The sequence below is a fragment of the Phoxinus phoxinus genome (genome assembly GCF_949152265.1).
Source record: "Phoxinus phoxinus genome assembly, chromosome: 5".
NCBI classification, from domain to species: Eukaryota; Metazoa; Chordata; class Actinopteri; order Cypriniformes; family Leuciscidae; genus Phoxinus; species Phoxinus phoxinus.
The window spans coordinates 42,448,713-42,467,649 of record NC_136880.1 but is presented as its reverse complement, the minus strand read 5'-3'; the positions used below and the strand labels follow the sequence as shown (position 1 = coordinate 42,467,649).

General features: G+C 35.8%; 1 protein-coding gene across 3 annotated transcripts in view; it reads left to right on the top strand.

Moving 5' to 3' along the window:
• ncana (neurocan a) overlaps positions 1-18,937 on the top strand; it is a 95,500-nt gene that overhangs the window by 27,398 nt on the left and 49,165 nt on the right. For all 3 annotated transcript variants that reach the window (XM_079612918.1, XM_079612917.1, XM_079612919.1), the window contains exons 2-6: positions 3,199-3,266; positions 10,773-11,147; positions 13,671-13,845; positions 15,276-15,403; positions 18,633-18,914. In XM_079612918.1, the coding sequence (XP_079469044.1) occupies positions 3,200-3,266; positions 10,773-11,147; positions 13,671-13,845; positions 15,276-15,403; positions 18,633-18,914 (1,027 nt within the window). In that variant the 5' untranslated portion in view covers position 3,199. The remainder of the gene's footprint in view (positions 1-3,198; positions 3,267-10,772; positions 11,148-13,670; positions 13,846-15,275; positions 15,404-18,632; positions 18,915-18,937) is intronic.

The following is an 18,937-nucleotide window of genomic DNA, read 5'->3' as shown; positions in this document are numbered from 1 at the left end:
AAAGTATTGTTAGGGGTTCTGTGTGATCTCTAGGGTGTTGCTAAGCAGTTACTAAAGTGTTCCGGGTCGTTAGGGCAACTGGGTGGTTGATGCTGGTATATTATAGTTGGTTGCTAGGGATATGATAAGAACTTGACAGTTAGGTGGTTATTTGGGTGTTGAGTGGTTGTCAGGGTGTTGCTAAGCATGTACTGTGGTGTTCTTTGTAGCTGCTAGGCTGTAGCTGGTTTGTGCTGCTGTGTGGGAGATGAGTATTAATGTGTGTATCCGTGTTTCATTAAAAGAGACGGGCTACAGAGCGATTTTACAGAAGCCAGACATTTCCTGTCTGAGCAGGATTAGAGACAGCGTGAAGGATACTAAAAGACAGACCACCCACTGAGAGAGAGAGAGAGAGAGAGAGGGAGAGAGGGAGAGACACACACACACACACACACACACAGTAAGTTCAGTAAAACAATGAAAGGATGAAGCGGCTGATTACTATTCTGAGAGTGTTTTGTTGGTGTGTGTGACGGGTGGCCAGTGCTAGAGTACAAAAAAAAAAAAGTTCCTTACCAGCGCTCTGCCACGGCATTAATATTCATATTCTCATCTCCTTTATTAAATACACACAGTCTGTCTAATAAACCTCTGTTTGTCATTTCCCATCCGCATGCTGTGTGTGTGTGATGACTTCACTGACTGTTGTGATTAGGGTTGCCACCTTCAGTGTCGCAAAATAAGGGACACCCATTCACCCCCATCCCCCCCCCAACTTTTTCAATTTCAAATATCTGGGTTTTTTTTATATAATTGTACACATGTAAAGTTTGCCACTTTGCCACTGTTTATGTGCGTTTTGCGTTGTTTCTGATTTTGAGGATGAATTTTGTCAATTTTCTAAACAGACCTTGATGTAATTTGATTTTTAATCATAATGTAACATTATTGAAAAACTGATTTTTGTCAGTACAAAAAATGGCTAAACTTTGACAAAAAGTCATTTTATTGTTATAATTGTAATTTCATAATATGTAGATATGAATCCAACTAAAAACTTGTGAAAATATGTATTTCAGTCAAATAGCAAATGGTGTAGCTCTGCATCTACTAAAGTGATAATTTTTTTACTTTTAAAACGGAATTTTCCAAAAGATGGGCAAAAATCTTACACTAAACCATGTCAAATTATCCATATCCATGAACGTTAGAAATGTGGGTCTTTTATAAAGTGAATTTGACTTAAAAAGACCCTCCAGTTTTGTATAAAAAATATTTATTTATTTATTTATATAGCCTAAATTAAAAAAATATTATAATAAAAAATCCTCCTAAAACTATAAATCCTAAAAAAAAACTTATGTTGTTTTAAAATTACATTTTGTTGAAACAACACAAGTGTGACTTCCCCCCCCCCCCCACACTAACATAAAAAACAGATATTATTCAAATTTATTTACATTTTTTTGTAGATCTAGAAAGTGTTGTCAACCGTGCAAAGTCTCACGCTATTTGGACAAAGATAATTTTTTATTTATTTCAGCAAACGTCATTTGGGGTCGAAAAGACCCGAACAGTGCACGAGGGGTTAAAACACGTGCAGGTTTACAGCGCATGTTCACGAGACTCAGTCGCTATAGAAACAAAGACGCTAAAATGCAATCACGCAATGAGCTTCTCTACTACGAAATTGATTTCTTTATATTTGCTATTAGTATTATCCATACTGCAAAATCCTTATGTTTTTATTCAACTATATGTGGGCCTAATGTAAAATACGGGACAAATCCTTATTGATTTGATACGGGACGCATCATCTTACTTGTAAATACGGGATGATTCCGTATTTTAAGGGACGGGTGGCAACCCTAGTTGTGATTCTCTTGTGTATATTATAGTATTTTACTGTGCATGTGAGTGAAGGAAAGGTCAGGGTTTGTTTGATTCTCAGCACATGTAGTATATCTAAGTATTGCTATTTGTGTTAGAAGAAGCGTGGAGAGACATTTTAAAAGACAAATATTTAATGATCATATATTTCATAATATAATCAAATATTTAATGTTAACCATAGTCAGAATTGATGTTTCTAACACAGTGAACTAGTATACAAGACAAGGGCTGCGTCCGACATCACATACTCTCTTGAGTAGGTACTTATTTTGAAGAAGTATGTACTTAACGACCACTAAAAAAAAGTATGTTCTATATAGTATGAATGTGTGTAGTAAGAATATAATCCGGATGTACTACATCTGTCATGATGTTATTATCATGTGACCTACCGGCGTCAGTTGCAATACTCTCCCGTGGCCTCATGGGATAGTAAAGGGTATATCCATCGTATGCACACTTTAGTAGCTACTACTTCCGGAAGTGTTTCTGTTTGCCTTCACTTTTATGAGTACTGTGAATGTCAACATACTTCTTTTGTCACATACTATTTTTCGCCCACTATATAGTAGGGAAGTATGCGATTTCGGATTCATCCCCAGGATTTATGTCCCAATGCTGTACTGTTTTAGTACACACTCAAAGGTGTTTACTTTCCCATTATCAGTGGATATACATGCTTTTAGTGTGTAGTTTAGCTGTGGGAATTCCCTCTTCGCAGGGAGTTTGATTGACAGGTGATCTGACCAATCATACTTCGCCATCCGCCATTTTGTCGGACAAAGCAGTCAGGAGAGTTAGTAGATTAACGTTGGAGGATTTGAACTTGAGAAGCGGAGTGTACTGACGTCTTTCCGCGGTTAAAACAACATTCCTTCTGATGTTCATTCATGTTTATTTGATGCTATAAATGAACTAGAAGGAAGAGATGATCGGTTCACGAGCAGCTTTAACTGAGGCGACACAGCGATCTGTCACACACATTAAAGAGACACAAAACGCTATTTATTGTTTAAATTTCTTTTAAAAAATGACCAAATTTGAAAGGTGAGACTTTATTTAATATGTTTAATATCAATAGTAACCAAAAAGTAACCTGGTCTGTCCTGTCTCAGTGTGTTGTCAGTGTCCTCTCTGCTCCGTGATGTGTTTTTCACTGCGTGAGAACATGGTGTGTGTATGAGAGCGGCGTAGCTTGTCGGACATAGCGACAGTAACTAAGGGGGGGGCGGGTCTTTGCGAACGGTCAATTGAGACGCAGCCAGTGTTGTTTCTCTAATTCTCACTGTTCTCTTCTCTGTGTTTGTTGTCTCTGTTTCTCAGGATGTTGCGTGTGAGCGCTGGTGGGCTGCAGGTTCTGTCGGTTCTGCTGGTGTTTTCAGCGGGCTGTGGTGAGTTCTGGTTCACTCTTTCTCTCTCAAAAACATTCAAGCCAAAATAGGGCCACACACAAGTAATGGGCTGCTCACACAGGACATGTTCTCGCATTCAAAAACAACATGACATGGCGTCAACAGATGCACAAGTCATAAAACTGTAAGACTTTTTTTTTTCAAAAAAATGTTTGTCCGATACCGATAACCGATAACTCTTTATATTTGAAAGCCGATAACCGATGTATTGTCTGATAAATCTAAATCCAAATTTTTATATATAATTTATATTCTATTATTATATATTTATATAATTTATATAAACATTAACATATATCGGCTGATACCGATAACCGATAATTCTTTATATTTGAATGCCGATACCCGATGTATTGTCTGATTAATCTAAATCCAAATTTTCATATATAATTTATATTATATTATATAATATTTATATAATTTATATAAACATGAACATATATCGTCTGGTACCTATAACCGATAATTCTTTATATTTGAAAGCCGATAACTGATATATTGACCGATTACATAACAATAGAACATAACTCTCATAACATATAATAGCAATCCGCCGTGGAACAAGTGCGCCGGCTCTTAAATTCTGCATTTTACAATCCCAGCACTGCCTACATGCGCCTGTGTACACCGGCACGCGCACGCCCAGTGTTGGTGAGTGGTCACGTGATCCGCGTTTTCAGTCGTTTTAATGTGGACGGAGATCGTATTCGTTTTAATTCACCGATTCTAAACTATTATTCGTTTTAATTCTCCGTTTCTAAACTAAAACGCAGTAGTGCGGATGAGACCTTAGTATATGCGGCCCTATGAATATGCAAATGAGCCCCGCCTCCACTCACTCACTCACTCACTCACTCAGAGATCCACTGGTTGACGATCACACGTTGATCTGATTGGTTACAAGGTAGTTTGTGACGTCAGAAACACCAGCTTATGAATTTACACATGGTTTGTCTTAAAGCGTATTAAAAACACAACATAGACGTATAAACAACATTAAAAGCTGGATTTTCACAACAGGGGGACTTTAAATTCATGCGCATGTAATGTCTATAAATATTGCTGATGAAAGCATCTGACTTTGGTTTTTAACAGCGCACACAAACACTGTTACGACCCGTCTGTAGATGCAGAACCATGCGCTGATTCTTTGTGCTCGTGCTGAATATATATATATATATAATATACCCTCCCGTCACCTCAGCCAAAGCCCTCCTACCGCTTAACCGTGTGTGTGTGTGTGTGTGTGTGTGTGTGTGTGTGTGTGTGTGTGTGTGAGTGTGTGTGAGTGTGTGTGTGTGTGTGTGTGTGTGTGTGTGTGTGTGTGTGTGTGTGTGTGTGTGTGTGTGTGTGTGTGGCAGCTTCAGTTTCTCTGGGCTCTTTAGCGATGGGTGGCCATCCTGAAGGATGATGGGAAATCACTCCCTCCCGCCAGGACGATTTACGACCCTGTACATTCAGACCGGCCCTCTATTTACTAAGAGTGTTAGGCTGCGAGTTAAATGTAAAAACTGCTGACTTAAAGCGATAAACCTATACGATAGCAAATAACGTTCCAAAATAAGTGTAAAAATGCACAGACACAAACAGTTTTTATTGGTGCTTCTCAGCAGCTGAAATAAAAAATGAAAATTATCCCATAATTTACTCCCCCTCAAGCCATCCTGTATGTGACTTTCTTATTTCAACCTAACACAGTCAGAGTTATATTAAATATTAATATCATATTTAATATCTGTTACCGGATGCCAGTGATTATAGTTTATAAAGTTAAAAATATGGATATTTTTCCTTACAAAAACGCATGGCTTTGCTTCAGAAGGCCTTTATTAACCCACTGGAGTCGTATGGATTACTTTTATGATGGATGGATGCGCTTTTATGATGGAAAGATGCACTTTTATGATGGATTTACAATGATGATGGAATACAATATTATTATTGTATTTATCAATATTTGGAATTACCTTTTTTATATTTTTTTTAGTTTAAGTTTTAGTCATTTTGTTACAGTAGCGGTATGTGCTTTTGTCATTTTATTTAGTTTTTTTTATATATTTATAATTAGCTTTAATACTATTATAGTGTTTATTCATATTTGGAGTTACCTTTTATTTTTATATTTTCAGTTTTCATTTTAATTTTAGTCATTTTGTTAAAAAAAAAATATATATATATTTCTGTTTAACTTCAATACTATTATAGTACTTTTAATTTTAGTTTACGTTTTAGGAATATTTATGTGCATTTGTAAATTTTATTAGGTTTTTAATATTTTTATTTAGCTTTAATTTATATTTATTTATATATTTGGAATTACCTTTAATTTTTAGTTTAGGTCATTTTCTTATAATAAAGTTATTTCTGTTTCATTTTAATACTATTATAGTATGTTTAATTTTAATACTATTATAGTACGTTTAATTGTAGTCATTTTTATGTACATTTGTAAATTTGATTGGGTTTTTAATATTTTAATTTAGCTTTAATTTATATTTATTTCAGTTTTAGTCATTTTAGTTTTTCACATTAAACTTTTTTAATGTATTTTAATGCCTTTACTTCAGTTAGCTGCCAAGGCAGGTTTTTCACATAATATTTATATTTTATTTCATCTTTATTTCAATGAATGTAAAAGAGCTTTTTCTTTGAGTGTTTGACCCTGGACACTGCTGGACATGATGTTGCCTCAGAAGCGTTGGTCCTGTAAAGTCCAGATGGGCAGCGGTCAGCAGTGTGTGTGTAGTTACAGCTGAATGTTGTTTGGACGGCTGGCGAATGAATCAGATTTAGCGTATCGAGCCGAGCGAGCGCCATCCTCTCGTCGCTCCTGGTTACCGAGCAGCGGTCGCCATGGTTACGGGTGATGAGGGCTGAGAGGTGTAAACTACTGCAGGTGCTGCTGTGTTTATTTGTGTGTGGAGCTGGGAAAGGTTATTCAGTTAATGCATTAATATGTAACCCCCCTCTGGGAGTGTGTGTGTGTGTGTGTGTGTGTGTGTGTGTGTGTGTGTGTGTGTGTGTGTGTGTGTGTGTGTGTGTGTGTGTGTGTGTGTGTGTGTGTGTGTGTGTGTGTGTGTGTGTGTGTGTGTGTGTGTGTGTGTGTGTGTGTGTGTGTGTGTGTGTGTGTGTGAGTGAGAGCTACTGTGTCTGATGGAATCTTATTTATGAAAGCCACTGGCGAGATTGATTTTGGGAAGTGTGTAAATGTGATTATGGGCTGTATATTCTCATGTTTGCTACATGTTTAATGTGAAACTTGTCAACAGCGTGTCCAGCTCTTCTTTCATCTCGAAATATAAAAACACACATATACTGTATATACTGTATATGTGTGTGATTGTGTCAATATATATATATATATATATATTCACTCAAATTCTTAATGTAATAAAGATAATAATTAAATGATCTAAATGGTAAGTAATTATAGACTAAGTCATGTAAGTCAGTTGTATGCCTTCAATTTACTCATTAAAAAATGTATGTCATCAATTACATATTGATATGTTGAAAACATATTGATATGTCATGTCTAATATACTAATATATGACATATTTCTAATAAAACTAAAAAATATATAATTTAAAATGATTTTATACAAATTTGTTATTTTGAAATTAATTAAAAAATGCACTTTTATTATGCAATTAATTGCAATTAATTATAATATTCAATCAAATATGCAATTACACTTAATTAATATGTAATGTAAATATTTAAATGGAAATTACATTTGTTTTGTTTCCTTTCATTTATACTCATGTAAATAAAAAATGTTATAAGATAAGACACTAATACTGTAAAAAGAAGATCGTAAACATCATGGCAATGATCGTTTAGGGAGGAAATAGGCTTAATTTTCTTTACGCAAAATATGATTAATTTTCACATTTGGTGGTGAATCATGTTTTGGTGAAATTCACACGTACGCTAATGAGTTTAGAAAGTTGCTTGGTTTTTGCACAAAGACAAACCTGTGGAGGGTGATCGAATCCATCTAAATGCAGATTTGAGCTTTCATCACTTATATCATTATTCAAACTCATCCCTAAATCCATACGGAATGAAGGATCTGCAATTGATTTTCAACGCATTAACCGTTACAGATTGTTCAGGACCAACACGACTGGATTTGGGAGATTAGATTTCCTTTTCTTACTTTATCACTTAAAGGGGTGGTTGATTATGATTTGACTTTTCTAACTGTAGTTAGTGTGTAATGTTGCTGTTTGATCATAAACAACATCTGCAAAGTTACAACGCTCAAAGTTCAGAGCAAAGGGAGATATTTGCTTTTAAAGAAATAGTTTTTTAAGGACTACAACAAACGGCTGTTAGGAACTACACGACATTCCTCCCGGGTTAGTGACATCACCAACCCTAATTTACATAAACCCCGCCCCCAGAACACGATTTATAGATTATCAAGACAGAATATGCTGATCAATGACTAGAAGATAACTACACATAATCTACATAAATTCATCAACTAACCGTTCAGAAATGTCCTGTTCTTCTACATGTTGTCACTTCTTCTCGAGTCTCTCCATCATTGTCTGACTCCGGTTTGAACATAAAAGGCTAAAAGTTTTTGAATGTTCAGTGCATGTGTGTGTGTGTGTGTGTGTGTGTGTGTGAGGTAAAAGGACACAAGCTCTTGTAGCTCCGCCCCCTGTGCCGGGAGCAGCAGCTCATTTGCATTTAAAGAGACAGACACAAAACGGTGTGTTTTTGCTCACCCTCAAAAAGTGACAATTTAACATGATATATAAACATATTTGTGGGGTATTTTGAGCTAAAACTTCACACACACACTCTGGGGACATCAGAGACTTATTTTACATCTTGTGAAAAGGGCATTTGGATGAGGACAGCATCTGTGTGTAAAAACCAATGGGAAATGTGTTTACAGTAATGCACTTACAAGGAACGTCTAGCCGGCATGTCAGGGTCAGTAAGATTTTCTTAATGCTTATTAAAGAAGTCTCTTCTGCTCACCAAAGCTGCATTTATTTGACCAAACATACAGTAAAATCAGCAATATTGTGAAATATTATTATAATTTAAAATAAGTGTTTTCTATGTGAATATATAGTAAAGTGTAATTTATTCCTGTGATCAAAGCTGAATTTATCATCATTACTCCAGTCTTCAGTGTCACATGATCCTTCAGAAATCTGAATAATATGATGATCAAGAAACATTTATGATTATTATCAATGTTAAAAAACAGCTTCATATTTTTGTGGAAACTGTTGGTACATTATATTGTATTTTTATTGTTGAAAGAAAGACCCGAGACTGTGTGTACATCTTTAACCGGCTCCAGCTGAAAATAAACTACAATTCCAGCTTCAGATTTGAAACAATCTTTACAGTCAAATTACTGTAAACACAGTTTCAATGTTTCTACAGTCTCGGAAATGAAAGTGGTTCAAATGATTGTCTGTGATGACGGAAAACATGACAACTGCTCTTCATAGATATAAATAACCTGGAGTATTAACAAAGATTTGACTGAATAATGTTTAAAACGACAGTGGATCTCTTTATTTTTACATGTGGACATTTTGCATTCATGCATTAAGCATATGCTTTTAGACAAACAAAGGCTTGACTGTGTATGTACTGTATATTTACAGTGCATTATATGCATTTCATCTCTATTAAAGTGCCTCTATTATGCTTTCTCACATATTCCCTTTCATGCAGTGTGTAATAAAGCTGTTTATGAATGTAAAAGGTCTGCAGAGTTTCATCAAAGTGCAGATAAATTGAGTTTTCCTAAAAGAAAGAAGTGATTCTGAACTGAAGCGAGTCGTCAGATATTCAGTCTCACTGTAGGTTTGGAACTAATTAGCATAATGCCAGCCTCTGGTCTTGATTGGCTGAACAGCGTGTCTTTGCTCCGCCCTCAAACACTAGTTGTATCTGAGACTGGAAGAGTTCGTGTTGTTCACGTCGAGAAGAGTAAAACTCACGCCATCGTTACTGTTCGTATCACTGAGTATCAAGAGCTGAGATTCAGATATGATAATGAGCGTTTGCTTTCTGACCAATCACAGCAGACTGGGGCGTCTGACCAATCAGAGCAGAGCAGCTCTCAGAGAGGCGGGGTTTAGAGAGACTGAATCTTCGGATGAACCGTTTCAGACGCTGAGAGAAAACATCTGATGGAGATTATGAAGACAATTAAAGTGTTTTTGATCTTGAATACACTTATTGAAAACAAAATTAGGAACTATTAAACTAGCATTATAAGGGCAATATAATACTGTATCTGGGACTGGATGGAAACAGGCACTTAAATACCTTCAGACGCACATGAACACACACCAGACGGAGATCCAGTTAGTAAGAGCATGACAGTCCATGACAGTGAGAGAATATAATGAGTTCAGCTGAAGAATATCCTTCTTTTCTTATAAAAGAACAAAATCACTCGAGTGTCAGTTTTGAGAGGCGAAGCTTCAAAGAGCGTCTGTGTTTTTCCACTCGCACCTCTGAAGCATTTGGAGAGTTTCTGTCTGTTTTAATGAAGTGTGTTGAGATGGAGAAGAGCTGAAGAAAACATATTATTGATGTGTTTTCTGTGTTTGACTCTTGAGGACGTTACAAAGGCGTTTGCTGTGATAACCCGAGGAACAGTAAACCGGACTCTTCTTCTGAAATCTCAATTTGTCTGGATGTAAAATAAAAATGTCCCTACTTGCGCGCGCTCTTGTGAATGATTCATCAGTGCATTTCCCAAGTAGAAATATTTGTCTTCATAGTCTTTCATCAAAAATATAATAACTTTCTCCACCTCTGAAACTATACTTTTCTTTTCAGCTGACATTATTGATTATTATTAAATCAGGGTTATTATCGGTACCTCAAAAACTATATCGTCATATCGCCCAGCCTTGAAACTTCTATATATTTTTTTGTCAGTGTTTATTTGAAAGCATCTAATTATGCAGAATATACGATGGTAAATATTTAATTTGATGAGTTGTCAATACAATCTATAACAATATTCAATATATAGGGTATGATTTTACCCCTAAATTCTGCAAATTTCTGCAAATTTTTTTTATTTAATATTTTGTATTTTTAATGGATTTTATGGTATTAAATTATATTTACGCTGTATTTATAATCCATTTATTCACTTTTTCAGCATAGACCTGAAAATTTAATTTTCAACTTAAACTGTCATAAATCTTGAATGCTTTAGAGCACAGACTTAAGTTTGATCTCTTTTCAAACACTTGGCAGATTATTGCTGAAGTGAAAAAAGTTTACAGGATTTTACGTTTATTGTTATGGAAAACCTGTGCGAATCATGTCCATGATTTTTTTTTTTTTTTTTTGCGTTCACACAGCAAGTGCCAAAACCTTTACCAAATTTCGGACCATTCCGATGAAGAAAAAAATTAAAAAATGTAATTTTTTTCCGAAAAGCGCTTAAAGCTGTTGATTTCGTCCTCCTCTCTTAGGTGTGACTGAAGCCGAGACTCTGGTGACCGTGCGGAGAGTGACCCATCCTCCCTTACGGCGCCCGCTGGCAGATTCTGCGCTCCTGCCGTGTGTGTTCACGCTGACGCCAGCCCTCGTCCCGGGACACGGCCCCTACATCCACTGGACCCGCGGCTCAGGAGCGCAGGAGAGGACGGTGCTGTCGGCCCGGGACGGGGTGGTCCGGGTTCACCAGGCGTACGCGGGTCGGGTCAGTCTGCCCGGATACTCCCGCAACCACCTGAACGCGTCGCTGGCGCTCGATCAGCTCCGGTCCAACGACTCCGGGACTTTCCGATGCCACGTCGCTCTGGGAGACAGTTACGAGCAGGACACAGTCAACCTGGAAGTCACAGGTGAGATCCAAACATTAGTTCATGTATTAACTAACAATGAGCAATACATTTATTACAGTCTTTATTAATCTTTGTTAATATTAGTGAATAAAAATTCAGCTGTTTTTTCATGTTAGTTCACACTAATGTTCACAAACACAACCTTTGATTTTATCAATGTATTAGTAAATGCTCAAATTAATATTAACTAAGATTAATAAATGCTGTAAAAGTATTGTTCATTCTTAGGTCATGTTAACTAATGAACCTTATTGTAAAGTGTTACCCATATTTTATAGCATTACACAAAAAATAAAATAAATTGAAACAGTGTTGTTATTGTTAATTGAAATAAAGCTGAAATAGACTCAAATCTAAATATTAGATAAAAATGTTTAATTATTAAAAATACAACTGAAACCAATATAAATTTAAGCTAAATAGAAATATACAAAAATAATAAAAACAAAGCAAAAAATCACAAAAACTTAAAATGGAAATGAACTGAAAATATAAATATAAAAGCCAATTCTATGAATGAATAAATACTATATATATATAAATAATTCTACCTTAATTTGTGAACAAGGGCTAGAATATATATATTTTAAAAAAATTATCATTTAAAATGTTTTTTTATTGAAACATATAATATTTGGGTGTTTTAATTGTTTGTTAATTAAAAAATTTTTTTTATCAAATATTATATATTTTTAAAATATCTTATCTACATAGCACTTTTTGCAATAGACCTTGTTTCAAATTAGCTTTACAGAATTTGTGAACAAGGGCTAGAAATGAACAGTTTCAAATTAATAATTATTTAAATAATTATTTAAAAATATTTTTATATGATTTATATAAAATTATAAAAGTGATAAAAAAATACAAATTTTATAAATGCATAATATTTTGGGGTTTCAAAAATAATTTTATAATATTGTAATTTTTACAAAATGTTATTTATATGGTACTTTTCACAATGGACATTGTTTTAAATCATTTGTACAGAAAAGCATTAGAGTAATAATGTAAGGTGCTCAGTTAGCAGTTCAATTAAAAGAAAATTGAAGCGTAATATATTTGTCTGTAAATCCCCAGCGAGCGAGTCAAGCTCGTTATGAAAGTCGTTAGGCAAGACTAAAGTAAAAGCTGACCACGTCTTAAACCAGAACATCAGCTTTCAGAAAAGTTTCTGGAAAAAACTGCCGTCTCGTTAACAATTCTCCGAGTCTGCTGTGAATTAATTACCCCTTTATTACATCGATTCAGACTGTCAATATCACACTCATTTGAGGTTTTTCCCTAATTTCCCGTCTAACTTAAGCTCAGCTTTATTTTCATTTTCATCTGAGGATCTAATTAACTGCTTAATTGGCCATAATACATCTTTAATTAGAACGATCTGATTGATTACCTGAGAATGTGTGAATTCTGCTGCAACTCTTGAGGAAAACAAGAGACACTTAAAGAGGGAAATTACAATTACAACTGCAGATAAATCACCTGAAGTGTTCTACATATATAATGTACATGCTGTGAAAGACAATGATATTCGGTAATATTAATGATTTAACTGCAACTGAATTGATCTGGACAATAAACTACATGATTTTTGCTCAGATTTTTTAATAAGTTTGCAAAAGTCTGCAGATTTTTGGGCGGTCGGAGTTGACAGATTTAGCAGAAATTGGCGTAGTGTATGATGGACAAATACTTGGTTTCAGACAGAGATCACAGACAACTAAACAAAACAAGTTTAATCTGAATGAGTTATTTACAAAAAAAAACTGGGTTGAGTGAATGATTCAATGACTCACTCATAAATACTTCACTTGTTTCACTACTGGATGAATCAGTGTTTTTGAACGAATCTCTTGAATGATTCAATGACAAACACATGTTTAACAGTCACTATCGTAGACATCAGTGTTTATATCCGAAATATAAACTTTTATCCCAGTTCTTCTGTGATAATCTGAAATAGGGCTGTAAACGATTAATCACGATTAATCGAATCCAAAATAAAAGTTTGTGTTTACATTATATATGTGTGTGTATTGTGTATAATTATTTTGTATATATACGTAAATACACACACATGCATGTATAGCCTATATTTGGCTATATTTATATACTGCATATATATTTTTATATGATTTATATTGTATATAAATAGAACTATTTTATATATAAATAACAACATATTAACATATAAAATAATATATGTTATAACATATAAAATAATAACATATAAAATTACATACATATACACATACATTTATGTAACATCTTGTTCCTTCATATGTCTCTATGTACAGCAGAATGACAATAAATCTCATTTATCTTGACTTGATATCACAGCCAATATTATAAAATCTGAAATGTTTTGACTGCTTTTTAAAACAAAATCAGGTACAGTATAAGAAACAGGCAGATTAATAAAGAAACACTGACAACCACTGTCCCGAGAGCTTTACCTGTGACAGTCCTCAGTTAATGAACTGTGTGTTGATGTGTGTGTGTGTGTGTGTGTGTTCTCAGGTGTGGTGTTTCACTACCGGTCTCCTGCGGATGGATATTCCCTGTCGTACGCGGAGGCCGTTCGGGCGTGCGAGGATAACTCGGCTCAGATCGCCTCGGTTGAGCAGTTGTGGGCCGCGTTTCACTCCAGTATGAACAACTGTGAGGCCGGCTGGCTCAAAGACCAGAGCGTCAGGTCAGCCACAGTTACATCTCATGCATAACAAGTCAAGTCATCTTCATTTACATAGAGCTTATGTAGCTCCGCCCCTTTTCAGCGCTGCGCTCGTTGTCTTTTGTCTTCCGGTCTGTAATTTCACAGCGATCTTGCGTTTTTATGAATGAACGGCTCGTTTTCAAATCTTCCCGGTCTACTGACATTTGTTAAGACATCTGCTTTAAACATTACAATCCTCATTATAACGTTCAATAACTTTACATTAAGTAAATCCACTTCACCAGCTAATTACTCCTGGACAGCGATGCCATAGAAATATACAGAGCGAGCGCAGAACTGGAAGTTCAAAGACAATACTCTAAAGATGGCGGCGCGCTCGTTTCTCTGGCGCATAAGGTCTATAGCGCTTTAACAATATAGATTGTTTTAAAGCAGCTGTACAGTGATAATATGAGATTAAAGTCACAGAGATTGTTTTGGCTTTACAGCAGCTCTAGAATAAAGTTATTGTCCAGATAAAGTTAGTTTTTATTGTTTCACTTCCGTTGTAAAGATCATTAGTTGTTAACTTAGGGGTTGCTAACACGACACCGTTCTAACAGAGAACAGAAAACCTTTACAGGAACACGTCAACTTTTGGGACTTTAGCTTATTCACCGTATCCCCCAGAGTTAGATAAGTCCATACACACCCTTCTCATCTCTGTGCGTGCCGTAACTCTGTCTGACGCACCCACCGCTAGCCTAGCTTAGCACAAAGACTGGAAGTAAATGGCTCCAGCTAGCATACTGCTCTCAATAAGTGACAAAATAACGCCAACATTTTCCTATTTACATGTTGTGATTTGTATAGTCACAGCGTGTACAAATAACAAGGTCACATGACACAGCCATCTTCTAACCGTATACACACTGGGAACTATATTCTCAGAAGGCGAAGCACTGCTACTTCTGCGGAGTGATTAGCGCAACACTCTGAGCGAACTCTCGTCTCCTCACCGCGGGGCTTCTCAGGCGCTGCGAGCAAATGTGTGTATACAGTTAGAAGATGGCTGTGTGTCATGTGACCTTGTTATTTGTACACGCTGTGACTATACAAATCACAACATGTAAAAAGGAAAATGTTGGCGTTATTTTGTCTCTTATTGGGAGCAGTATGCTAGCTGGAGCCATTTACCTCCAGTCTTTGTGCTAAGCTAGGCTAGCGGTGGGTGCGTCAGACAGAGTTACGGCACGCACGGAGATGAGAAGGGTGTGTATGGACTTATCTAACTCTGGGGGATACGGGGAATAAGCTAAAGTCACAAAAAGTCAACGTGTTCCTTTAACTGTTCTTCTTTATTGTGAAGCACTCGTGTTGCATTAAACTGTGCTATATATACGAATTAATAAAAATAATAATAATTTATCTGGATTTCGTCTGATCTTACACTCGTCTCCTCTCCACAGGTATCCCGTGCAGACACCGGAGCTCGGTTGCTTTGGACACACTGAGTTTTCTCGTGGAGTGAGGAATTATGGGAAACGGGATCCTTCGGAATTGTTTGACGTTTACTGTTTCGCCAATGACATGCAAGGTGAGTTTCTGACAAACAGTTTAGTTTTGTTAGTATACTTTATTGTCCTTTTTCAGAAAATTTGTCTTGGACTCAAAGCTGCACTAGTACACAACACACATACACACACAGTCAAAAAGAAAGAAGGAGAAGGAGAGGAAAAACAAACTTAAATGTTTACTGAAAAACAGTAAGAAAAGCATTTTTTGCAGTGTGTTAGTTAATACATGAACTAATGTTAGATAATGAACCTTATTGTAAAGTGTTACCCATGTATCATAAACTCCTGCTAGTGTTGTAACCAGTGTTGGGTTACTGTAATTCCTCTACTTTTAACAGTAACGCAATTACAATTACTGAAATTTAGGCTTAAATAATCTCTAATGATGACGTTCTGTGTAGGTTATAAAAATAAACCCCAAAAATATGATATTTTATTATTGTTATTATTTATGTTGGTACATTGATCAGTATTATATTGAGAGCACTTTTAGTTAAAGCTACACTGTGTGATTTTTACCCCCATCTAGCGGTGAAAAGGTATATGACCATCCAGTGAATATTAGTTTCTGTTCCTCTCAATTCCGAATTTCGTTTTAACTCCTACGGTGGCCAATGTAGTCCAAGATTAACATGGCTTCCAGTTCGACCTCGTCCATGAGTATTCCTTCAAGTGATGAGGTTACTTTAGAAAACTATTATAATTTGCAGTAATTTAATTTGTCAGTTAACATATAGGTTATGACATCTATGTAAAATGAATAATAGTTTTATGTTTTCGTATTTTTTTTACCATTTCATTGCTAACATCAGCTATCAGGTTCCCAGACGAATGCAAGCTAATCTTAGTAACTTTCATCAGTGCTATCGTTATTCTGTATATTGTACGACATCACTAGCGTAAGGCAAAGTTTACATTGTAGGCTATATCGTTTTCTCCGTGAGCAGAGATCAGCTGATGTGACGGAGGGAGAGGGAGAGGGAGAGGTAGAGGGAAAGGAAAAAATAAAAACAGGGCCGGTGCCAGTGAATTGCGGAGACGTGAAAGGCGAATCTTGAATTAACGGGTATGTCCCTCTTTGGCTAATGTACTTTCAAGATGGAGGGGCAACATGGCGACCGACATTCGAACCCCTCACCCGTATGTATTTTCAATGGCATATTATACACTTACGAGAATACTTTATTACTTGAACGAAGTAAATATACATTAATGAGCACATATATTTTTGAAAGAACTAAGTGTTTTTAGCTAAGAATAAACTAAAAAAGTTACACAGTGTAGCTTTAAACTGTTTACTTTTGTGAGGAAGAAAATACTCAAGTAGGCTCTACAGTATGTCCACCAGTTGTAAAGGTGTTTGAGTTTTACAATTTTAATTTGCACTACAAAGTGTATGTATATTTTTTATTACTATTTATTTATTTTTGGTACATTTCTTAAGAAGCATCATTTATGTTTAGACTTATTTGTTGGCCAGTTGTGGTCTGTGCAATAAATATTAAAAGTTAAACCATCTATCGTGTTTAGTTGTTCCACTATAGTAATGATAATATTTTAATATTTAAGTTAATAGGTGTTTCTCACATATTCCCACAGCAACATTAAAATAGTGTAGATTAGTCTACAATGTTTTATAATAATAATGGGTAACACTTTATTTTACAGTGTCCTTGTTACATATGTTACATGTACTTACCATAATAATAACAACAGTAAATTATGCATAATTACATGCAACTAACCCTCAACCAAACCCTAACCCTATAGTAAGTGCATGTAGGTAATTCATATTACTCAGTACTTTAATATATATTTACACTGTAACAATGACACCTTAAAATAAAGTGTAACCTAATAATAGTGTCCATTTCATTCATTTAACATATTTAATATTTGGGGTATCCAAGTTATTTCACATATTTAAACTTTTTTTTTTTTTTAAGTAACGCAATAGTTACTTTCTCTGGTAATTAGTTACTTTTGTAATGATGTAACTTAGTTACTCTTTGTGAGAAGTAACTAGTAACTATAACTTTTTAAGGCGAGACACTACAGGTGAATAGGGTACAATTTTAAAATAATACATATCACCATGACACTTCCTCAGTTGATTACTTACACAAGTTCATAAAAAAATGTATTGCAAGTTTTTGAAATTTGTATGTTTAATTATGCAAAGTAGGCATTTTCTCATTAAATATGCGCAATTTTGCATATATTTTCGCCGTAGATAGATCTGAACATATGATAAAGCCAGGTGCAAAATTACTTTTTCATTTTGATTACACACAAGATGAAAGAAGATGTTCAGAGGGATTTCAGGATATATGCTTTCATGACCTAGGAAATCTAAATATACTGTCCATAGCCTTAAAAAATTGATTTTCGCCATATATATTTTTTATTAAAATGTCACATAAATCAGGCCAGGAATGATTTATTAACAAATCCCTCTGAACATATCTTCAGAATACTGCTAAGTGTGTAACTGGAGAGTTTGGTGTACATCGGCTGAGATGTTTATACTGGAGAATGACAAACTCATTTTGAGAAAAAGGCCTTTAAAGATTTGTAATGTAAAAAATCATACTTTTTTAGTGGAAACAACTATTTACTGACACAATATCTTATCAAATCATTAGCAATAACAATAAAAACCACCTAAATCACATCAAAACTTATAAACACAGCATTTATGGCCTTTAACTGAACAGAAAAACAGTCAAAAACACACATCTAAATGTCAGAGCGTCACGTGATGCATCTGAACCAATCACGGTGTCAGAAATTGACATCAGCCAATGAGATTTCGCTTTTAGAGTTAAATGACCATTATACTTTCACGATTGGTTGCTGATAAAAAGGAAATGACCATATTTGGATCCGACAGCATTGTACAGGAGAGAGAGAGCGGTGTGTGTGATGACGGCGTGCAGACAGAGATGTTGATTTAGAACGCCAACTTTTGTTGAATTTCTGAGAAATCTACAGACGCAAACAGACAAAGTTAGTAAAATAAAGACCTAAATGTGTATTTTGGACTTTTTTTCACCACAAGTCTGAAAGAAGACATGTTATTGGAGACAAATAGCCCAAAATCTCAAAATTTACCAGTGAAAAAAACCCCGATGTTTTTGCCTGCCGTGTCTCGCCTTAAAGTAACAGTGATTGTGACATTAATTAATCTGACCCCACAAGCCCGAGCCGAACCTGACTCACTCCGGTTCTGGTCCTGTGTTTCTCCAGGTGAAGTGTTTCCCGTCTCGGCCCCGGATAAACTGAGCCGTGTGTCGGCCTCTGCTCTCTGCGAGTCTTCAGGAGACCGGCTGGCCAGCGTGGGTCAGCTCTATCTGGCCTGGAGAGCTGGCCTGGATCACTGTGAGCCGGGCTGGGTGTCTGACGGGAGCGTGAGGTCTTCTATCAGAGCGCTTCGGTCCGAGTGTCCCGGCGGAGAACCGGGCGTCACAACCGTTCCATCAACAGAGCTGAGAAACGGATCCGCTCGCTTTGATGCGTTCTGCTATCGAGGTACACGAGGTACATCGAGGTAC